General features: G+C 39.4%; 1 protein-coding gene across 1 annotated transcript in view; it reads left to right on the forward strand.

Annotated features, from left to right (window-relative positions):
• GluProRS (Glutamyl-prolyl-tRNA synthetase) overlaps positions 1–25447 on the forward strand; it is a 399755-nt gene that overhangs the window by 312608 nt on the left and 61700 nt on the right. The window contains exons 22-24 of the mRNA XM_068230702.1: positions 5595–5804; positions 12875–13027; positions 16994–17111. Of these exons, the coding sequence (XP_068086803.1) occupies positions 5595–5804; positions 12875–13027; positions 16994–17111 (481 nt within the window). The remainder of the gene's footprint in view (positions 1–5594; positions 5805–12874; positions 13028–16993; positions 17112–25447) is intronic.

The following is a 25447-nucleotide window of genomic DNA, read 5'->3' on the forward strand; positions in this document are numbered from 1 at the left end:
CGATAAGTCTGGAAATTTAATTTTTGATCAGGACGAATGATTAAATTACTGTAAGGAATACTTCGATTTCTTGCTGAATTGTGCTGGTCAAGAAACCTGTATTGGTAAACCATCTAGTTCCCCATCAGAAGAATAAATACCAGAGCCATTCTAAGGATATGGCACAATGAAGTTATTGCAAAAGAATGGCAGGAATCACTTATTGTCCCAATTCATAAAGGAGGGGATACAGAAGAACTTCAAAATGACCATTGTATATCTCTTGTAAACATGGCCTACAAAATTCTGTCTTTTATTCTTTTACAGCGTTTAAAACCATTTGCTGAAAATGTTATTGGGGACTATCAGAACGGTTTTCGTAGTAACAGATCCACTGCAGACCACATATTTGCAATTAAGACTATGCACAACACAAGGAGTCAGTTCATTATCTCTTTATAGATTTCTTCAAGACATATGATTCAGTCCATTGAGAAGGGCTGTGGAATGCCATGATGGATAAAATTAATTAATGTGCAAACTTTGTATGGATGGTAATGTTAGCTGTGTTTTGCTCAAGGGTAGAAAATTAAGTTCCTTCCAGAATAAAACTGGATTGAGACAAGGGGATGCACTATCTCCTCTTCTATTTAACATTGCACTGAAGAAGATTATCAGGAAATTAGATCTTGTACCTGCTGGCATCATATCAGGGAGACAACTTAAAGTCCTTGGATGATATTGTATTATTGGCCGCAATGAATTAGAAAATAGGCAGTTACTTGTGGACCTAGAGGAAGACACATTGCATGGTTGTACAGAGACTGAATCATGAGGAGGTTGACAGATTGCCTTTGCAGATTGGGAAATATATATTTAAAAGAGTAGGGGAGTTTAAATTCCTTGTTGTAGTAATCGATGATCAAAACCGAAGGCAACAGGAACACCAAGCTAGAATTAAGAATGCAAATAAGGCATTATACTCCATAGGCCCAATGTTAGGCTCTAAATACTTCTGTATGATTCCGAGACGTGGAGTATAACCAAAAAAGAGAAGCAGCAGTTGCAAGTCTTGGAAAGTAAAGTTTATAGAAAAATATTTGGCCCATGGGTCGGTCCTATCTCCCAAAGCTGGCAGAAAGATCTAATTGTGAGATTTACACGCTCTCTCAAGAACACACTATAATGGGTGTGATAGAATCCAACAGACTGCACTGGGCTGGACATGTACTGAGGATACAGGATAACAGAGCACCAGTAAATCTACACAAGGGATCTCTTAATGGGAAAAGACCTTCAGGAAGACCCCCGAAGCACCTGGAAGAAGGAGATCAACAAAGTATGCCGGTACCTCCAAATTGATAACTGGGAAGAGCGGGCTCAAGATCGAAAAGGATGGAAGAGGATTGTGAGACTGGCACGGGAACTTCAAGTCCCTCAGAAGCCTACGGAGTGAGTACTTGCGGAGGGACCTCGGCAATTCGATCAGTGGTATTATTAACCCAATCGCATCATTTGACAACCCTAGCTCGCCATAGTTATTCGTGGCACGTGAATCAAATGACGAGCTCTGCTCGCGGCGATGCACAGCTGTACATCGATCCATGTAGTTCAGTCACTAACCCACAGACACCACTTGTGTGCATTCTGAGCTGAAGTTTACGCTTGTGGCTTCGGTTTTTTCCCTTTCACCAGGTTCTCTCACACTTCCGGAACAAGAGATGAGAGAATCTATTTTCATATTATTTCGTTCTTGTCAGTTGCCATCATGGCGTCAAGCAGATGTGCTGGTGTTGATGAAGAAGGAATACGGAAGCTAATAGATAGTGTTTTAAAGTGTGATATTGAAGGCAGTGATGTTTGTGACGATAAAATAGACCCTGAAGTTCTTAGTTCGAGTACTAGCGATGTGTATAATAGTTCTGATGACACGGAAAGTGATGCAAATAACGACGGTGTGCCGAGTCTTTCGAAACAAGCTCGTACCTCGGCACAGACTAACTTGACTGGCTGGAACTGGACAAAAAGTGACAATAAACCTGTTGTACATAAGTTTAGTGAATACAGTGGGGTTAGTGAAAACTTATTGAAAAAGTTTGATACGCAGCCACTATCTGAACTCGCAGTTTTTTGTGAATACATGAACCCTTTGTTTGACAAAATATCTGCCGAGACAAATTCATATGCAGCAAAACAGTTGAGAAATCCAGACAAAAAAAGTTGAAAGACGATGACAAATGGTTTGAGACTACACCCGATGAAATTAGGGCATATTTTGCGTTAGTTATACTAATGTCCCAAGTGCGAAAGTCAAGAATACAGTTGTACTGGAGTAAAAACAGGTGTATAAACACTCCTATTTTTCGTGAAACCATGAGCAGGGGAAGATTTATTATAATTTCACGATTTTTACATTTTGTTGACAATGAACAAGTCGATAGTAGTGACAAACTAAGAAAGATTAGGCCTATAATACAACATTTCTGCTCCAAATTTTCAGAATTATATTTACCTTCACAAGACATTGCTCTAGATGAAAGTCTAATGAAATTCAGAGGCCGCCTTTCATATGTCCAGTGTAATAGGTCTAAAAGTTCTAGGTTTGGAATACAAATTTACAAAATTTGTGAATCAAGTTCCGGCTACTGTCTGTCTTTCAAAATTTATGTAGGTGATGATGTAACGGATCCAAGTTTGCCAGCAAGTACAAACGTTGTGCTCAACATGTGTGAACCCTTGTTTGGCCGAGGACATACATTGTTTTTAGATAACTGGTATTCTTCCCCAGATTTATTCAAAAGGCTACACGACAAGCAGATGAATGTAATTGGATCTGTTAGACAGAACCGAAAAGACATGCTTCGCGATATCAGTAAGACGAAACTAAAAATGGAGAGTATGAGACGTGGGCTGCCAACAGTATGTTGTGTGTGAAGTGGAAAGGTAACAGGGATATTTGCTTTCTCACCACTAAACACAAATCAGCTGACATGACAGGGACAGGCAAACTCAGACGAAAGAGAGGCCAAACCCCAAGGGAAGAAGTGATAAAGCCAAGTGTGGCCTTGAATACCAGAAGGGGATGGGTGGTGTTGACTTTCAGGATCAGGTTACAGCTCTGTTCCCCGTCATGCAACGCACAGTGAAAGGGTATAGGAAAATATTCTTTTACCTCCTAGATATGTGTATTTTCAATTCCTTCACTGTGTATTACAAGACCGCTGCTAACAGAAAGACGAGCTACATGGACTTCAGAACATTGCACAGCAGCTAGTAGAGACTGTTCAGTTGCCAGAGTATTTGGTTCGAGGTCCACCTTCAGCGAGCACCACTCCCACCAGATTACAAGCTAAATCATGGGCCCAGTTTCCCATGCGTATTCCCCCTACAGAGAAGAAATCAAAAGTCACAAGAAGGTGCGTTGTGTGCTACAGCCGGGGTAAAAGAAGTGAAAGTTGCTGGCAGTGCAAAAAGTGTGGCGTAGCTGTTCATTTAGAAGAATGTTTTGAGGTGTACCACACCCAGCAGACGTACTAAAATAGCGGCATTGGTAAGTTTATTACTTCATTATCATGCATGCAAATTTTCAGAAAGGAATATTTACTGGTTGGTTTTGTGTGATTTTCTAAATAATAGTGTGATGATGACGGCTGTAAAGCGGTATTTAAATGTGATTTCTTAGTGCACTCCTATGGTATTTAAATGTGAGGCGAATGGGTTAATGTAAGGCATGTCCTCCTGGATATTTGATGGTTCATAAATTTGTATCGCCCTCGTAAGAATGCCCTGTTTTTGTGCTGGATGGTGGTGAGAATCTGCATGGAGATCGTGATTTGTGTGGGTAGGCTTACTCACATTACCCGGATTATTCGAGAAGTCATCCTCGTGAACAGTCAAGATTTTCTTCTGAAGTTGCAGAGCAAAGCTCTCTGCGAAATGTAAAGAATATTTTCTTGACAAGGCATAAGCCCTAAAGCCCATATCATGTCTGCAATATTTCTGTTGTTATTCCTTATGTGGTAAATATGGAAATATGGATGAATCATAAAACAGTTTCAATGCAGCTAACATTAGGGACACAAAAATTAGGCATTTGCGATAACTGCAGATTTTTGTTTTATGAGTTTAAAAAAGTTCTTAATAATTTTAAAGTGTGGTTTAACACCATATTACCAAAATTTAAAATTCAACAAAATGTGAATTGAGCAATTACATTCTATTTTGTAGCTGTTTTATTTGCAGAAACCTTGTTTGTTTTTTTTTTAATTGAAAACTCTATCCTCTATTTGTATAACTAAATTAATTGATTAATAATTAGTTTATACAATGATCGTACTTTTTTTAGCTGATTATTACCGTCAAATTATATCTACAAGAAAATGTGTTTTATGTTGTTTTTTGTTCTTTATTTCTGTTTATAATACCAGTACAATTGGTCCGTTATTGGACATTATAAATTTTCCTGCTAACTCATTCTTGGTTGCCAGCGTTTTGCCCCAGTGTGCTAAGTTGGGCTCATCAGTTGGTAAATAGCACATGTACCAAGACTCAGGGCTAGTGCATACCGTGGAGGTCACTGCATAGGCTACTTGGAGGCATCGGCAGTGCCAATGCACTATGAGAACATTTATAATGTCCAATAATGGACCAATTATATTGGTATTATAAATTTACTCATTCGGGACAAATATTTCAGTTTCCTTATGGGAATCCATATCTATATCTTCTTCTTCTCTTTCTTGCGTTCCGGCCTTCTAAGGATCACGTTACAATTTCAATTCTTCCTCCTTAGTTGTTCTTTCCTTTTCTTCCAGTATTCTTTCACCATGTCTATATCATTATTTCTGTTTTCTTGAGACCTACTTTTTATCGATAATTACTGAAATACCAGATTAGCATGAGACAAGACGCAGGATGTTTGTTTTCCTTTTCCCTTCATTCCTGTTTGATCTTCGCTGTGCGTAAGGTGAAGGAAATAAATCTGCATTAATCTTCGAGGTTACAGGGCATATTGCTCTAAATGACCATGAGAGGACTCTGTAATATTCAAATGAAGAATTGCATGCCACAGATTCTTTGACAGTGTTTTGGGAATTTTGTAATTGTAGAGTTGCGTGGGAAAACCAGGTCAGTATTGTAAAACATGTTAATAGTGAAAAAATATGTAATGAAGCGGCGAGAGAATTCTACCACTGGTGCTGGTCCATCTCAATCTCACACAAAACAAACTTCTGTTATGGAACGATTGGACAACTGCAGATGCTGAAAATTTGTAAAATTTGAATAGTTAATTTTCTTGCAGATTTGAGCAGTATTGTACCATGTCTTTAAGTTATTAACTTTTAGAATAAAATAGAAAAGTGCTAAAAGGCCTATTTTGATTTTTCAAAATGAATACTAATTTGCAGAAAATAGATGCTAATTTTTCCAGTCCCTATTTATGCACCAACTGGCTGTCCCTGAACCTAAATAGAGTTTTGACAAGTTTTGTTAATGTATTGTTGTAATAGACAAAATGTAATGTAAACCTACTTTCGACTTTTGTATTTATATGAGGCAAAGACTTTGTATGAATTAAAAATTTGAAGAGGTGCAGACAGAACTGTTCTTTCTAGGTGCTGACCAAGGCAGAGCTGATCGAATATTACGACGTGAGCGGCTGCTATATCCTGCGACCGTGGTCTTATGCCGTGTGGGAGGCTATCAAGGACTTCTTTGATGCTGAGATTAAGAAGTTAGGTGTCCAGAACTGCTACTTCCCTCTGTTTGTCTCTCGGGCGATGCTGGAGAAGGAGAAGAGCCACATAGCGGACTTCTCCCCGGAGGTGGGTAGCATCTTACCTGCTGGGAAGATGAATGTCATGTGTCCCATTATAAAGGCATGCTTTCATGATAAAGAAGTAAAGAATCTTCTTCTGTCACTGTTGTGTTGGGTTCTCTTCTCCTTGTCCTCATTCACTTTGATGCTTCATATAAACTTTTGTAACGGTGGTGGCACTACACAACACCCAACGGCTTTGTACACCTGACTGACTACCAGGTTCCAGTGAGGCTACCTCTAACTATATTTATTTATTTATTTATTTATTTATTTATTTATTTATTTATATTTATTTATTTATTTATTTATTTATTTATTTATTTATTTATTTATTTATTTATTTATTTATTCCTGACTTACATTTGTGGTGAAATTAGGGCTCACAGCCCTCTCTTACACTTAACCACTATAAACAATAAAATTTAAAAATGTAACATAGAAATTCTAAAAGGACATAATACTACGGACAGATAATTCTAAGACTAAGTTAGGCCTACATATCAGTACGGCAATTAGTGTGCCAATACTAATAATAATAATAATTATAACAATAATAATAATAAATGAAGAAAACCCATTCACACAATAAACACACAATGATTCACACAACTCAGTTTTATGTTCCCAGGAAAAACTTTCGGCAGGCAGATTTGAATTTATGAGTAAGGTGCCGAATGCCCATTGGGAGTGTATTCCAGACTCTCGATGCAGTAACTAAAAAGGAATGATTGTAGGAATTCGTTCGATTTAGTGGAATTTCAAGTAGGGAACCAGAACGGGTACTAATTTCGTGGAATGAGGAAAGAAAACGAAAATTAGAAGAGAGGTAAGTAGGAGTGTTTGTCGAGAGCACTTGGTAAACAAGTGTCATTAGGTGAAAATTCCTTCGTTCATTTATGCGTAGCCATCCCAATGTTTTGAAATATGGTGTGACATGAGTGTCATGTTGGAAGGCATCATATGCATGAGGTATTGTTCATTTATTTGAGAGAGTTCAGTTCATCCATTGTTGTTATGTTGTGTCTGGTTTCCCCTCTTTTTACAACAATGCTTTCCTGTATGGTCCAGACATTTCTCACTCCAAATTTATCTACAGCCGTCTTTAATATTAGAGTGCGAGCCGCAGTCAGGTCCTCCCTGAAAGTGGTTCCAGTGCCTGCTAACTTGCGCTTGTTACGAAAGACTTCCTCCCTTTTCCTATAGCTTACAAATTTCACTATTATAGGCCGTTTCACTCGCAGCTCCGGTCTGCCAACACGGTGAGACCTATCAATATCCTGCACGGCGATGTCAAGGCCAAGTTTGTCTTTAAACAACCTGACTGAAAGTTCGTCTGTATTCTCATTCGGTGATTTGGGAATTCCGAACACGCACACTTCCTCTACGTTGATATTGTTCAAGAGCATCTGTACTCCTTTTGAGTTCATCCTGCACTGCTTTCACTTCAATTTCCCAAATTTAATATAAATTTTAAGTTCATTGATAATAACAGATGACTTTTGCGGCTGTCCCTAGGCTGGAGAACAGACTCTGCCTGCTTGATTTCAGTGGTGTTTCCTCCACTGAGGAGGGGAGGGAGGACCCTGCTGCTCTGCCTGAAGCCATTGGTTCCTTTAGAGCAGGGCCTCTCAAAAGCCCAAAATCTCACGCGTGCAGAGCGAGGTGCAAGAGCTCCGTGCACTGTGCATCGGTGTCGCTCGGTGCAGCTCGGTATGGCTCGGATCAACGCTTCGTCTCTGGGCTACTCGGCTATGCTCGGCTCTACTCGGCTATACTCGGCTCAGCTCAGCCCGGATTTGGAGCGCTACGGCGCAAGTGGGGGAGAGGGAGACAGGCGGAGCGAGCGAGAGAGGCGTGAGGAAAGAGAGAGTTAGCGCTATTGCTCCAAATCGAGGAGTGGGGGGTCTGCACTCTGGTCAACCAAGCCAAGTCGTCTTTTGCACCGTGCACAGTGCATGCACCACGCGCATGCACCCTGAGAGGCCCTGCTTTAGAGAGTCAGGTTTTATATTACTACCCAGACTCGCCTGTACAGTCTTCTCCAGAATATTTATGGAAAATTGCTGGCTTGCCAATACACAATACCGTATTTCTCCAAATCCAAAACAATGTTGTTTTCTCAGAATTTCATGTTGTAAGAAATCATGGATCAACTTGCATTCGCGACTTAAGAGTGATAAACACCACAGGGAGCTACCACAGTAACCACACTGCTCAAACTTCAACCTCCACTGCGGTAGTCAGTGTGTAACGTCACTGGTTCTCAGAAAATAGTGAAGTCAGAATGACATTCTTCTAGCCTCTCAAATCTGGCAGATTGGCATCGTGACATTAGGCCTACTTTCTTGACTAATTCCAAGGTTGACCATAATACACCCTGCTTCGGAGCCCCAGCTATGCAGGAAATGTCATTCAAATTGGAATAGCAAGGATGTGACTCCTAGAATTCTTAGAAAGGCTGCAGTTACTCGGTGACAGAGTTATAATGCATCTACTGTACCTGACGCTTTGTAAAAGTAACCATATTATAGACAGCAGAAATATTTTCGTGATGGATTGTCGTATTGTAGAGACACATGGAACAGGTATTGCCAGCAAATTTTTAACAGGTTCTCATCAATATTATGATGTCAGTTTAAATCAGTGGTTATCAAACACACGGAAATGAATAATTGTGCAGCCACGAGAAAATATGGCATAACTAAAGCCAATGTTGGACGTTATGCGTGAAGACAAAGGTGGTCTAAAAATGTGTACTGTACAAGAAAGACATTCAGTAGTCCGCAACAAGGACACTTTAAAGAAGTCAAACATGAAACTGTAAGGTATGTGTGCGAAAAATGCAAGGTCGAAATGGCCATAACACGAGATGCAGACTTCTGAATAGGAATTCCCTGAACTTTCAGAGGCAATATCAGGTACCTGTAATGAAGAAGATTAGGGAAGTAGGTAGGATATTTACATGATACTTGTGTCTTTATTTTATTTCTGAAATTGAATTTGAAATTTGTTGTAAGTAAAATTATGACTTCACAAAGCACTTTCTGAGCCTGATTTAAATTTTTTGAAGGAAAACTTGAGGATTGTCTTGCATTTAGAGTCATCTTGGATTTGGAGGAAAATGGTATATGTGCTGTTCTAAAAAACAATGCACACACGGTGGTATAATTTTTCTGTATGCTGATCGTATTAATTTATATGCTACAATATATTTTAAAATAAAGTGCAGTCTTACTGTTACTGCGTGTGTACATTTATAGGCTTTATAGCCCAGATCAGTTCAGTACTTAACACTATGTGCCCAGCTGTAGTAATATTATTACCACGTGGCGTACACCTGAGTGCCACAATTTGTAATACAGTGGAACCTCAATTATCCGTTCTGGAAACTACGTTTTCCAGGATAATGCATTCAAATTACGTGGTCCCGCAAGCATCCTAATTAAATCATGTTTTAAAAATCCTGCATTATCTGTACCTCGAAGAAACGATTTCCCGGAACAACCGTCCAGAAATGTTGGTCCCATCAACGCTAAATCCTCGATTAAGCATTTTTCAAGAAACTGTATCTCATGAAAGGGCGGCTATGGCATACTTCCGGATTTTGGCGTTAATGCCCCGTTTTTCCGATAATTAGAGCAAGTCCTGTACTGGAAAAGCAATTGGCGGTTAATTTGCGTAAGGGACCATCTTAGCATCACATTCGGGTTGTACTGTTTACAGAATCCTCGGAAATCACAAAGTAGAGGGTGGCCACAACAATTGGAAGAAGACAGAGCACATTTTTGGACAGCTCATCTTAAAGACAGAAGAGTTTCGTCAAATGCTCACACTTGTAAAACGTCCACATTATGTCCAAATTTAGATGTTTATATTTTTAATTTTTTCGACTGTATCTCTGAACAGGTTTCTGGTAATTTCCTCAGGGCACTGTATAGTCACTGGGCTTTCAGGCAAGAACTGAAACTGCTCCTCCTTAACAGAAATCTAGTATTTTAATATCATATAAGATTGTTATCGAGACCAGAACAGATGTTGCACCTTACATATCATATACAAAAAGCCATGGGAGGTCTTGGGATTACCTGTTACTGTTTTGGTCCTAATATAAGACTGGGAATTATACATTTCTGTGTTAAAATGTCATAAAAACCGCAGTAGTTTTATTTGCCCACGTTACATTTAAACAGTTTTTATCGTTTCCAACTCGTACTGACTTGTGCAGCGAGCGTGCTTTTCAGGTGAGTTCAAGGTCACGAATAACCGTCATTTCTGAAGTTTTGATGATATATTTTCTCTTTCCAATTCGATTGTGATTACTGATGGGCAGAACTGAATATAATGCATTCGAGAACTTTTGAGAATCAATACGTACATTCAAAATCATAGTCTCGAGTTCAGCATAACCTTTAAAAGTTGATGTAGGCCTAATTTACGCAGTTGTAGATTTCCAGAAACTGACTGCGAACTGTATACTGGAGACCGGATAACAGAAGATTAAGAAAAGAAGGGATTTTTGCCATCATGTTGGGCACTTTAGTATCTAATGTGCTTTATTTTATTACATTAGAGAATTAAAAACGACTTGCGGTTGATCGTTGCTTGGATTGGCATTATTAGATTTTTCGAAGTTTGGCTGATGAAACTTGCTGAACTGAAAGAAGTTTTCACGGGAAACTGACAACGTTTCTCCGATAAAACCGAATGTGAAGTATCGAGATTTTTAACTCGCGTGCCGGTAATTAATGTTTGAAGCCTGCCCTGTGGTCTAACTTGGCTGCCTCTCACCCAAAGGGCCCGGGTTCGATTTCTGGCCGGGTCAGGAAATTTACCTGGATATGAGTGCTGATTCCAGATCCACTCAGCCAGCGTAATTACCTTTAATTGAGGAGTTGTCTAACAGTGAGATGGCGACCTCGGTCTAGTGAGCTGGGAACAACGGCCGAGAGGATTCGTCACACTGACCATGCGTCTCCTCGTAATCTGCAGGCATTCGGGTTGAACAGCGGTCTCTTGGCAGGCAAAGACCCATTGCGGATGTAGTTTGGTTTGGTTTACTTGTGTTTGTAAGATTATAATTATACATATTTCATTTTTTGTGATGTTGATGGTTTTCATTAATTCCCAGATTTTCCGTTTTCCCGTGATATAAGTTTCTTTTTCGTGGTCCCTCCAAAAACGGAGAGTCGAAGTTCTACTGTACTACTACCACAAAATTTGAAATTCAGTCACTCGAAAGCTATTCATGGTGTCGAATTAGTTTTTGTTGTTGAATTCCCTGACTGTTGATAGGTGGTGTTGGGTGGTGCAACCTTTGAACAAAGTTTCATAGCTATGTGCGTTCAGCTGACATACATACTCCTTGGGCGGTCCGGTTTGGTAGGCTCAAATTTATGTGCACGTGTTCTAATCTAATCTTCACAGATTTAGAATGGAAGTCTGCAAACATCTCTCAAGTAGTCTATTTATACTGTGCATTGAGATGTGGATCCAGGATTCAATACGAGTACAGCCCACGGATTATTACAGAACTTATAACGATTTGGTTTCTGATCTGTAGAAAGTGGTCATGAAGAAGAAAATGAAAATCTACAAGCCCCTCAAGATGATGAATCACCAGAAGAACCAGTCGCAAAAAGATGAAGGGAGGTGAGAAGCACGGCAACACAATGGAAACAAGATATTGCTCCTGTGATAGGGCCCATTTTTTCTTCCCCTATCAAAATTTTTGTGAACGTTTGGCAAATGATTTGGCGAGTAGTGCTGCTGCTGAATCACAAGCATCATCTGCAGGAAGGCTGAGATTATAACTGCAGTGGACTTCCAGCATAGGTGCAAGGTTTGCTACAAGCCCAAACACCGACCGTGTGTGGTGGCCTAGATTTAGTTATACTGTAATATTGTAAGATGGCTATTATATCACAAGTGAATAGAAGCTCTATTGTTATTATGTGGGAGACTTACGTGGCCCCAAACTATACCTCATGCAATACCATGCAGTCTTAGACAGTTTGGAGATGAAAAGAAATATGGCAAGAACGAGGTGAAGAAGGAATGGTAGATAATAGGAAACATAACTGTGCTCCTAAAAGAACTACTCCATTAGAGGATGCTGGAATCACTCAAACTATGAACAATTCTTTCTTTTTGCGACTGCTGGTAATGGATTGCTGCATTGGAATTGCCAGTAAGCCAGACTACTGAGAGTCGCTGGCTCCATGCTGCAGGTGTTCACAGTCGCCGAGCTGCCAAAAAGGGAACACTTCTTCCTGTCCACAGAGAACTTCACGTAGCCCTTGCTCTGTAAGAAAGTTGTTACTCCATACGGGAATGGGAAATTACAATCTGTTCGGATGAAAAGTTATTTTGCTCTGATCCAGGTAAACGGCTGAAGTTGGAAAAACATTACGAAGACTCTTTTGTCCAGGTAACTAATTAGTCGGGTCGCATCACATGTGGCTTATTGCAGTGGATAAATGGTGCCGGTCCAGCAGAGTCGATAGAGGTTACACCATATATGACTGCCTGGGAAGGTGCTGTTCTTCTCAGTGTTTACACCGTGGAAGAAGTTCCTATTATCAGATTTGTGCAAGATAACTGCTCTGTTCTCCCAAAGCTCTCTTCGAACAGTATCCTGATGCTCACGTGCTTGAGTGGCCTTCCTAGTTGGCTTAGTGAAACATTATAGAACAAGTATGGGCAAGAATAGTAAAGACGTGGGTTGTAGGTCAGGAGAGGACAAGAGCAGCCGTCGAGTTTGGGCAACCAGACTTTTTTAGCATTCGGAAGCGGCTAGAGCAAGAGATAAACAGGAATAGGGCATGAATTGATTTTAATGTTCTGGAAGAGAGGAGGAACTGGTCACTTGCACTGTTTAGTTATTTTTGTGCCCATTAAAATAAGAAGTCACTTTGTTGGTTTAAGTGAGCTCACCAACATCCTCTCAGCATGTGGAGTTCTATGGAGAGACTCAAGTGGGGGAAGGGGTAGCAGTGCAGTAACCCCAAAGGGAGTTTACTTGTCACATTTCTCTTCATATTTGTTATTTTTTTCTATCTAGTTACGGTGTTCCAGGTGGCGTGGGTGACCAAGTCTGGCGACACAGACCTGGCAGAGCCCATAGCTGTGAGACCGACTAGCGAGACCGTCATGTATCCAGCGTACGCCAAGTGGATCCAGTCCTACAGGGACCTGCCTATCAAACTGAACCAGTGGAACAATGTTGTGGTAAGCTCATTGTACACTTATACTAAGTGTTGTAAAGTTCATCTAGGTTAAAGTCCAGATTTTGATGTTGAACTAGATCTGGTGTCAACTCATGTTAGAAATCTGGTTTTTATGGACAATGCAGTGTTAGTTAATTGTACATTAGAATATGAGGGGCCGGGCTGAGTGGCTCAGACGGTTAAGGCGCTGGCCTTCTAGCCCCAACTTGGCAGGTTCGATCCTGGCTCAGTCCGGTGGTATTTGAAGGTGCTCAAATACGACAGCCTCGTGTCGGTAGATTTACTGGCACGTAAAAGAACTCCTGCGGGACTAAATTCCGGCACCTCGGCGTCTCCGAAGACCGTAAAAGTAGTTAGTGGGACGTAAAGCAAATGGCATTATTATTATTAGAATATGAGGGAATGGTGCATGCATGCGCACAGGAATGGTGTCCCGACATAATCTACTCTGCAAGTTGTAAATCTCATTATAAAGCCGTATTGGAATTCAGATTGAAAAGTTGTTACAATAATAAAAACCACCTTTCCAATACACAGTAAACCTTTATATTTAGGATAAAACCATTAACAGATATTAAAATTAGGACATGTTTCGCTCATACTTTGTGAGCATCATCAGCCATAATAACCTAATTCATGGTGGGTCAGGGCCCTGATCCCAGTACATATAATGTAAAAACTTCTGATAATACAACGATAAAACTAATTACAACAATTTAAAAATGATCAGTAAGAATATAATATGTCTATTAAAACATTTAGTGACCATTAAAATAGCTTGAAGTGTAGGTGAATGATACGAAATGTTAATGATATGTTGCTGTGAATGATTATTCTTATGGAACGATGAACGTAATCCTCACATTATGGCATTAAACTGTTTATAGTTGTGAACACTTTTACACAATAAAATGAACTATTGTAGACTGCTATCTTATTACAGATGTCTTAAGATGTTCAAAATATTCCCTCCACCTCTCCAATGATTCCCTGGGATCTATTATGAGTTCACCTGAATTACTCAAAACACTGTTCATTTCCTTTTTCCCTCCCTTCCTAAGATTCTTTATCACTGTCCAGAAAGGTTTCCCTGCTGCTTGACCTAGCCTTTCCAGGTTATTACCAAAATCTTCCCAAGACTTCTTTTTGGATTCAACAACTATTTGTTTCGCTCTGTTTCTTTCATCTATGTACAAATCCCTTGTCTGCCTCAGCCCTTGTTTGGAGCAATTTCTGATAAGCCTTCTTTTTACGTTTACAAGCTGCTCTCACTTCATCATTCCACCAAGATGTTCGCCTTTTCCCATCTTTACACACAGTCGTTCTTAGGCATTCCCTTGCTGTTTCTACTACAGCATCCCTGTATGCCACCCATTCACTTTCTATATCCTGAACCTGCTTACTGTCTACTGTTCGAAACTTCTCACTAATCATATCCATGTACTTCTGTCTAATTTCCTTGTCCTGGAGATTTTCTACCCTTATTCGTTTGCAGACGGATTTCGCTTTCTCTACCCTAGGCCTAGAGATACTTAGTTCACTACAGATCAGATAGTGGTCTGTATCATCGAAAAATCCCCAGAAAACTCGTACATTCCTAACAGATTTCCTGAATTCGAAGTCTGTTAAGATATAGTCTATTATGGATCTGGTACCGCTAGCCTCCAATGTGTAGCGGTGAATAGCCTTATGCTTGAAGAATGTATTCGTAACTGCTAAACCCATACTAGCACAGAAGTCCAGCAAACGCTTCCCATTCCCATTAGCTTCCATATCTTCCCCACATTTACCAATCACCCTTTCGTATCCTTCAGTTCTATTCCCAACTCTCGCATTGAAATTGCCCATTAGCACTATTCTATCCTTGCTGTTGACCCTGACCACGATGTCCCTCAATGCTTCATAAAACTTGTCAACTTCATCCTCATCTGCACCCTCACATGGTGAATACACGGATACAATTCTAGTCCTAATTCCTCTTACTGACAAATCTACCCACATCATTCGCTCATTTACGTGCCTAATAGAAACTATGTTCCGTGCAATGGTATTCCTGATAAAGTGCCCTACCCCAGACTCTGCCCTTCCCTTTCTAACACCCGTCAAGTACACTTTATAATCTCCTATCTCTTCCTCGTTATCTCCCCTTACCCGAATATCACTTACTCCTAGCACATCCAGATGCATCCTCTTTGCTGACTCAGCCAGTTCTACTTTCTTTCTTCCATAAGCTCCATTAATATTGATAGCTCCCCTTCAAATTCCATTTCATTCGCCGTGTTGTTTCCAAGGAGTCCCTCGCCTGTCAAATGGGAATGGGACGTTACTCCCATAGGTCCGAGGCTTGCTTAAAGTGTTCTGAGCTCGGTAAATTCATGAAGCAGGATGCTACCCTACTTGCACATAGTCCAAGTGAGGTTCTCTCCTCTAACGGGTTATGGACCACCGGTGAATTGTATAGTCCTAGCCGCCCGAGCACAAGGATATGTCCGAGATGCCCACTCCCATTCCATAGAAACTGGTATCCCGAGTCTCAGGACCACTTACTAGGCCACTCAGCCGTTGCCCATGGTTCACGAACTAGGACGTGACTACAGTAACCCACACCATGATTTTTAAATTGTTGTAATTAGTTTTATCGTTGTATTACTAGACGTTTTTGCATTATATGTACTGGGATCAGGGCCCTTACCTACCTTGAATTAGGTTATTGTGGCTGATGATGCTCACAAAGCATGAGCAAAACATGTCCTAATTTTAATATCTGTTAATGGTTTTATCCTGTATATAAAGGATTACTATGTATGGGAAAGGTGCTTTTTATTATTGTAACAACTTACTATAATCAACTCTGCCCCTCTAGAGTGCTGAAAAGAAGGGGTAGAGAGTGAAGGGGTAGTGTTGAAGGTACAGTCGTGGATGATGTTATTCTATATAGAGTAATAATGAAGTTACAAGATTGTGAGCAACTGCAAAATGACCTCGATAATGTTGTGAGATGGCCAGTAGCCAATGGTATGATGATAAACGGGGTTAAAAGTCAGGTTGTGAGTTTCACAAATAGGAAAAGTCCTCGGTTTTAATTACTGCTTTGATGGGGTGAAAGTTCCTTTTGGAGATCATTGTATCTGGGTGTAAATATAAGGAAAGATATTCAATAGGGTAATCACGTAAATATGACTGTAAATAAAGGGTACAGATCTCTGCACATGGTTATGACGGTGTTTAGGCTAGGAAAACAACAGATAGGGCATCTGCCACCTCGGCCAGCGGGCCTACCATTACAATGAAAATTCCCTAACCCAGCCTTCGTATGAGAAAGGCGTTTGGGGACTTGGCCGTCACGTTTCTAGGGTAACGTTAAGAGCTACCTTAGCAATTTAATACAATCTTGCTCACAATGTGCACACTACCTAGCGTAGAATTCCGTAGCATTATTCACCCTGGGGTGTGTAATATTGTTTCCAACACTTGCGTCAGCATCCACAATCTCATTGAACCTATGCTTGGCCCGCACACACCTGCCTTGAGGGTAAGACAAGTAGAGGCAGACCAAGATTTCTATTAACTTAATGAAAAGAGGTATGGAACTAAACAGAGCTTGCAGACTGAATGTTAGTCTCTAATAAAGATGTATGTGTTTTTTTTCACTTTGTGTTACGTCACACTAACATAGACAGGTCTTATGGCGACGTGGGATAGTAAAGGGATAGGAGTGGGGCTTGAGCCCAGTATCTCTTGGATGCGAGCTCACAGCACGGCTAACTCGCCCGGTGTTGTTATCACCCCTCTCTTACGTTTATAAGTCTTTTTGCACTGAGAACTGGATGTTATGGCTGACTTTTGAAACTAAAGAAATGTATATTATAAATTACCTCTCTAACCTGATGCTGTAGGAGTAATGGTTGGTCCACTTTTGTCATCGTGTACCTAGAGGTGAATCACTGTATCGTGTCTTTGTTTTTAGAGATGGGAGTTCAAACACCCTCAGCCGTTCCTCCGCACTCGTGAGTTCCTCTGGCAGGAAGGACATTCGGCATTTGCAGACGAGGCGGCAGCAAAGGAAGAAGTTCTGACAATGCTCGGTGAGTCGGTATGAGACTACTTCCCTAGTCTTTCTTTATTCGAATCAGAAGTACAATAGAATAATACTATATACACAGATATATACAAGTAAAAGGTCTTCAACAATACATGCCATACAGATGTCACACCGATTCGGCCCAAAATTTGGCCACTTCAAGAGCATTTGGATTGGCCAGCACCAAGTCTTCCATTGTGCACTTTGATGGACACAGGGGGCAGCATAACAGGTGTTTGGTTGTCTGAAGTTCACCACACTCACAAAAGGCCGTATCGATGAGGAAGTTCCATTTTTGTAGATTCGCTCTGGTTCTACCCACTCCAGATCTAAGTCTGTTTAAGGACCTCCAAGTCGAGGCAACACTTCCCGTGGTCCCATCCATTTCAGGAGGCCAGGGGTCTTTTGTTTCCATTTGGTAATCCTGATCCTTCCAGGTGTTCCCTAGTTATGTCATGTATCCTTGTTGCTGTGTAAATATTTACTTGCTCTTTTATTTTTGGTAGGATCCAAATACAAAATGCTACATAGAATTTCCGAAAATTTGCTTAAGAAACATTAATGCCCAAGTGCATCTGGTCGTAAGAACTTTCTATGCCTGACCTCGTGAAGAAACGGTCCAAGAGTTGGACAAAGAGTTATGTTAGTGCCTGATTTCCCTCGCCCTGGGCTTGAGTACAGCAGTTCCAGCAATTTTCCCATTTTTGGAAGCACTCCCAGAAGTGTGTTCAGCACCTCCTGCGATTATGGTTGGATCCCTTCAGTGGAGTCCATACATTGTCCTACAAGAGGAGGTTTGATTTAGGGAAGAGGTAGAAGTTGCAGGGGACCAGACAGAATGTTGGCAGTGTGATATGAAGGAACACAATTCCACGAATGTTAAAAATACTTGGTATTCTGACACCATTCTGGCTCCATTACCAGCTGCTGTTTTATTGATCCTGAAGCAAAATTTAAGGCAGATTGTCTAACATGAGCCATTTTGAAATTCACAGAAGCACTAGAAGGAAAAGCACCAAAACTGGAAAACACAGGCACTTAAAGGGACACTAGTTCATCTGGTATTAGCACCTCGTATAGTTACTTGGGTTACCGTATACTTTTATCGATGTCGGTTGGCCTTCTTTTGTAATTGACCGTGTTACCTCCTGCGGTGCTGCTTTTACCTCATTTACTGATAGAAAATGATCAGTCAGTCAATCAATCACCACTGAACTGAATATAGGGCAGTTGCCCAGATGGCAGATTCCCTATCCATTTTGTACCTAGTCTTTTCTTAAATAATTGGAAATGAATCTGGAAATTAATTGAACATCTCCCTTGGTAAATTATTCCCATCCCTAGCTCCTCTTCCTATAAACAAATATTTGCCCTAATTTGTCCTCTTGAATTCCAACTTTATCGTTGTATTACGATGTTTCCCACTTTTAAAAGCACCCCTCAAGCTTATTCATCTACTGATGTCATTCCACGCCGTCTCTCCACTGACAGCTCGGAACATACCACTTAAAGTCAAAGAAATATTAATGTTTATTAAGTTCCACCTATTCAATACTGTACCGGGAAATGATTATGGGGCCAGAGCTTGGGAAGGATCTCAGGTAGTGTGCGGTTACTTATTGGAGCAGGTACAGAGAAGGATATTTTTGCAGGGTGAATAATAGATGGTGAAATCTTTTTGACAATATTTATTGAAATTTTCATGTGAATCACCTTGCAGTTGAATTGTCAAAATTAAATTTTCAGTTAATCTTTTCAAAATGCAAAAATGAAATATCAGCGCTGTTATATTCTGAGACATCCACTTGATGTAAAAAAAATGTCCAAAAGGAATACCAATTTTCTGAGATTATAAACACCTTACAGTTCATCTAGGATCTCTTATATAGCTTTAAATTCCAAAATAACACTTTGCACATAGTACTTCATTTAACCAAATTGCATAAAACCCAAGTCCATCACTTGTGATGCAAACCTACAGTTTTTCTAAGATATTTAAACATAATATTAACACACGCTTCCATTAATAATCTGATAGCTCAAGTAAAAGTTTTCAGTCACTTGCTGTATACTCCTACAGTTCATCCAAATCAATTTTATAAGAAAAGAAAATAGTGCACTTGCTTTATGGCAAACCCTATACTTCATCTAAATGAAATGACTTCAATTTATAAAAGATTTTAAAGGGAAATCTACAGTTCAAAACAATACATGAAGTCTTCTTGAATTATTAGGAATAGTAAAAATCACACGAAGCACTTTTCTGTTGACGAATGTAGCACTATTAATGGTTGAGTGGTTTGTTAAAAGTTAGTGTCTAAGTGGAATTACTCACTCAAGAAATATATGAAAAACACTTATATCACATGTAATCTGCTTGTAAGGATTGATGAAGTACTGTCCTGCAGCTTGGTGACTGGAACTTTCTGCAGCGTGCAGCCAAGACTCGAACTCATCACCAGCAGCGTGACACGTCCGTTCAATGAAGACACCAGGTTGTTATCCCTCGTCGAAATCGCGATTATTCCCTCTGTGGATACCACAACTGAAGAAACCACGTTTAATCCCACGCTGAAAATGACGTTCTACGCAGTGTCATATCACGACACTTCGCCAAGATTTCCGATGTTCGTTTCAAAGAGAAATGTTGAAACACGGAAAGTTCAATTGGCACAATATAATGGGTTGTAAAACTCTAATTATCATTAAGATTGGTATTTTACACTGACACAAGTCTTAATGCATAGTTCGTATTCTCACTTTTTGTTTTACGATGTAAAATACATGACTCATCACAGTCTACGCTATAGTATGATCCATAAGTCAAGTTAATGCAGTAATGACCTATAGTCGTTTTCAGAATGGAAAAGACAGTCTTTCACTCACAGTTTATAGAATAAGAATTGAACACTGTCACAGTTCATAACAGTCACTGATTAAGTCTTAGGTTCAATCGTAGAATAATCATCACAGTCCATGAAACACTGGAGAAAATGCCATTAATATCACTCCTATAACAGTCTCTGGAATATTAATGTTCTTAGATTAAGACGTTTTTATGACTGAATTTGCATGACACGAGTTCGTATGACCTAATATTGCCATAAAAAGTCCTTAACATTCAGTTAGGTTCTCATGGTCAAAAACAAAAGTTTGAGAAAATACGTGAAAAAAATAGTCACATTTAGTCCCGTTATTTGTTGAATATTTAGTGGAATAGTATTTCACACAGTTCATAATCGTACTAGTGTACGAGAAATGCGTCTCAGAATTAATTAAATTGTCATAAAAGTTCAGTTTATCACACACAATGTCCTAGTATGCTGTTACTGTCAATTACAAGTCATTAATCGCTGCTAACAAAACTAGATAGATACTCGCACGGCATTTGATTAAGTATCCAATTTTATGCAATCCACAACACTGTACAATCACATACATTTTAAACACACATACCAAATACGTCTTTTTATTCTTTTGCAGTTTAACAACACTATTCGTCGAGATTCCTACAACATCTGGAAGACTTGTGAAGTACAAAACGATATAAGAACAGATTTAAAGAAAAAACTTCCAAGGTTAGCGGAAGACCTGAACATTAAATTTGACCCTGAACAACATACATTAATACAGAATATGAAAACCAAAATAGATAACATCATTGTAACCAAAGCTGACAAAGGAGGCTCTATAGTTCTACTAGATAAAGATACATATATTCAAAAAATAGAAGATTTTCTTAATAGTAATAACTACATGATAGTTAATAAGGACCCGATAGCAAGAATGCAACGTAACCTAAAGACATTATTAAAAAAATCAACATTTCTTTTTAACGATCAGGAACAACAAAGGCTCATAAAAACATGAATCCCAGCCTCCCTGTAGCAGGAGCCCTTCCTAAAATACACAAGAAGGATATCCCAATACGTCCCATCATTAACTGCCGTAACAATCCAACCTATAAAATTTCAAAATACATTCATAGCTTCCTCAAAAGACACTACACATTTAATAACAAGGAGCCCTAAAAGAATTCAATCGATTTTTGCGAGACCCTTAACAATTTCAACCTACAACCCCATCGCACAGTGTGCTCCTTTGACATAGTTAACATGTATCCAAACATCCCGACCAGAGACACTATTAATATTATCTATAACAACATCTGTAAACACAGTAGCCTCAGTAAAATGGAGATCGACGAATTTCATGATAATATTAAAGTTTACATTAGACAACAACTATTTCACTTTTAATAAAAAAATTTATAAACAGAATGGCCTAGCGATGGGAGACCCAATTTCGGGCATCCTAGCTTATATCTACATGGACACGATAGAGCACACAAAAATCGAAACCGACATTAAAGGAATTAGTTTGTGGTTGAGGTATGTGGATGACACGTTTGTAGTAATTGATAAGAATATCACCAACAGCAACAAAATATTAGAAAACTTAAACAACATCAACCCAAACGTAAATTTTACAAAAGAAGATGAGGATAAAGGCTCCTTAAACTTCTTAGATATAAAAGGTCACCCAAACCAATAACTCCTTTGAGTATCAGATTCACAGAAAACCTACACATTCGTCAGTGACCATAAATAATTCTTCACTACACCCCGGATCACAGAAACAGGCATCTTTTTACAGCCTCATATACGAAGCTTTAAGAATTCCATTATCCCCTATAAACTTAAAAACTGAATTAAATTACATAAGGAATCTTGCCGAAATTAATGGATACAAGATGAAAATGGTAAACCACCTAATACATAAGATTAAAAACAAGTTGTTCACAAACCTTATACCAGACAAACCTAACGGAAATAAACATGCCGTTTTTACATATAGTAACCCAACTATCCACCAAATTACTAATACCTTCAACAAATATAACATAAACATAGCCTTCAGAACAACCAACACAACATAAAACATATTTTTCAATTATAAAATAAATAATAATAATAATGAAAGAACAAACATCCATGGTGGACAACTATTTGTTACAAAGCAATAGAAGAGAGAAAGCAAGCATAGCTAAAATGGAACCGTAACAAAAGTCTGGATAACCATAAAAACTTCTTAGAAGCTAGGAAAACTGCTACTAAAATTATCAGGAACACCAAGAGGCGGTAGAATAAAGATATCTTTGAACAAGCAGAGAGGGATTTTCAAAGAAGCAACACTAGAGACTTCTACCAAACTTTTAAATCTCAAATAACACCCTACTCAGCCCCTACACTTCACCTTCGGGGAGCTGACGGAAAGCTGAAAATGAACAATGAAGAGTGCACACAGTTCTAGCAGAGTATTTCAACAACCTTCTAAATTCAAAGGAACCCAAGGAGAAACTGCATTTCGAACCGCAGAATGTTACTAATGTAATAGACAAGAAAAATGTTCCACCGATCAATACTATTTATTGTGAATGAATTATTGCACTAGTACCGGTTTCAGCCTATCTTGGCCATCATCAGCTAGCACACAAATTTACAGTCATTAGACAAAATTACAAAGCTGTTACGTAAGAGCATCCGGATGTCTAATGAAAAATGGAAGTAAAATATATTGCAGTATGTTGCGTTAAAATATCTCTGATTAAAAGTGGTGATGGTTAGGATAAACTAAAACCTATTGATTGAGCATGGACATGAGTACATAAACACATTAAAATATATATGCCACATCATAAGACACTAAAAAATATAGCACATTAAACACATTAAAACATGGTATATTTTAAAAAAGTCTATTAAAATTTGAGTTCATGTTGCGTTGCATTCATTCCTCAATCCTCTTGTAGTTCTTGTGTTGATTAAAATGTATTAGGTGAATATCGAGAATGTTCTATGGCTGATATACTTGTATTAGTATGTTATAAGAACTCTTGTCATTAAAATTTGAAAATTGAGTACTGTGCAATTCAACTGTTGATGTAGTCAGGTAAGATTTATATATTCAGCAAGATAGGGTTCAATTTTAGAGCAGTTGGTGGTTACTAAGTCGGACTCTCTCCCACCAACAAAGGGGGAGATCCAGAAAGCCATTTCAGAATTGAAATGTTAGAAAGCAGCGGGCGAGGATGGAATCATAGCAGAGCTCTGGAAATACGCTGATGAGGAGTCAATCCAAAGTATCCATGAAATCATATCTAATATCTGGGTGACAGAAGCATTACCTAGCGACTGGACTTCAGCTATCATCCACCCGATACACAAAAAAGGTGACAAATCAGATCTCAACAACTACAGGGGGATTTCCCTTGTATCAGTGACGTACAAGATACTCTCCAAAGTATTACTCACAAGAGTAGAGGCTCAACTAGACTCCTGCATCGGAGAGTACCAGGCTGGGTTTCGCAAGTCAAGGTCATGCGCCGAACAAATCCTAAACCTCAAAACCATCATCACTTACTAAAAACCTAAGTGCCTCACCCTACGTAGTAACATTTGTTGACTTTCAGAAGGCCTACGATTCAGTAGATAGAGAGTCACTCTTCCAGGCACTTGCTGAACTGGGACTAGATAAGAAAACCTTAAATCTAGTGAAAGCAACTCTTACCAACACTACAGCCAGAATCAAATTCAGAGGGGAACTGTCCCAGAGCTTTGAGATCAAAACAGGTATTAGACAAGGGGATGGCCTATCTCCAATCCTCTTTAACTGCCTTCTCGAAAAAGTCATTCGTGAGTGGACGAAAATGCTAAAGGATGACTGGATTGAGAATAGGCTACAAGAAAGACAAATTAACTGTCAACTGTTTAGCCTTCGCAGACGACCTTACATTCCTGGCATCCAGTGTGGAGGAAGCTATCCATCAACTATCCTCTCTCGACCACATAGCAGCTAAAGAAGGGCTGAAGATCGCCATCAACAAAACACAGTATATCACCAACATCAAAGATGCACCCAAATCAATCCCATTGGGGGACAAAACAGTACAAAGGACTAACTCCTTCAAATAACTAGGAGAATGGATAACCCCAAACATGAATGAAGATCAGGCCATAAACAGCAGATGAATCAAACTGGAAAGCGCGTACCACCTGTAAGAATATGTAAAATCCAAATCCCTCTCCCTTAACCTCAAAATCAAGCATTACAGTACTGTAGTGAGACCGTCAGTGCTATATGCCTCAGAATACCTAAACATGGTAAGAAAAGGGCAACTTAGAAAACTGGAGCTGAAAGAAAGGAAGATCTTGAGAAAAATCATGGGCCCTATTAAAGAAGAAGGCAAGTACAGACTCAGGCACGACAACGAACTGTACCAACAATTGGAGAGCATTACAACATCTATGAGGAAGGGAGATTGAACTTGTATGGTCATGTCATGAGAATGGACAATCAGAGGCTCACCTCCAGAATCTTCCACACCATCTCTAGAGGGAAAGCGACTAATGCCAAGTGGGCAAGACTTGTCAGAAAAGACCTTCAAGAATTGGACATTGCTCCCAGTGAAATTTATGACAGGAATAGGTACAGAACGTTGATCAAAACATCAAACTCTCTCCAGTCGCTAACAGAAAAAACAGTGCGTCCAGGAGGAGGTGTGAAATGGATTCAGGAGCGAAAAGACATTCACTGTGCAAGAATGAAGGAGTAATGGTCAAAGAAGAAAGCTGCTAGAGATAAGAACCACGTGGTCCATAGCAGGCCCAAACGGAACTAAAAAATTAATAATAATAACAGTAAATATTCAGGCTCAGGAGTGTACAGGTTAACATGTTCACAGTGTGGATTTTCATACGTTGGTCAGACTGGATGAAGTTTCTTTATAAGATACATGGAACATTTCAATGCTGATAAACACAACAAATATTCCGCTATGAGTACGCATATGAAGGAAACAGGTCACCATTTTACTTCAATAGAAAAGGATCTTCAAATAATGAGGATTACTAATAAGGGTAAACTGCTAAATGAATTAGAGTATTTATATTTTTCTAAACAAAACATTTAATAAAGATCGCAACCTTAACGACGACACGGAGGTTAAGAGTTCTTTATATACATTAACACCCAAGTTATTAAAAACAGTCATTCCAAAGCAAAATAAGATCCCACGAACACTTAAAATTCTCAATTCAACAACCCCATTTATCCCCCTGACTACTAAGCCTACAATTGCCCCTCCAAATAGTCCCCCTCCCACACTGATACCAACACGTAATACTCCGCCCAGTTCTACCCTCCCTCAACTCGCCCCCCCTCCCTCCGTCACACCCATACAACACGTGAAGTAGGAACTCCAGTCAGACCAACGCTGCTAACGAAACAAGATAGATACTCACACGGTATTTGAGTAAGTATCCGATTTTACGCAATCCA

The sequence above is a fragment of the Anabrus simplex genome, chromosome X (genome assembly GCF_040414725.1).
Source record: "Anabrus simplex isolate iqAnaSimp1 chromosome X, ASM4041472v1, whole genome shotgun sequence".
Lineage (NCBI taxonomy): Eukaryota > Metazoa > Arthropoda > Insecta > Orthoptera > Tettigoniidae > Anabrus > Anabrus simplex.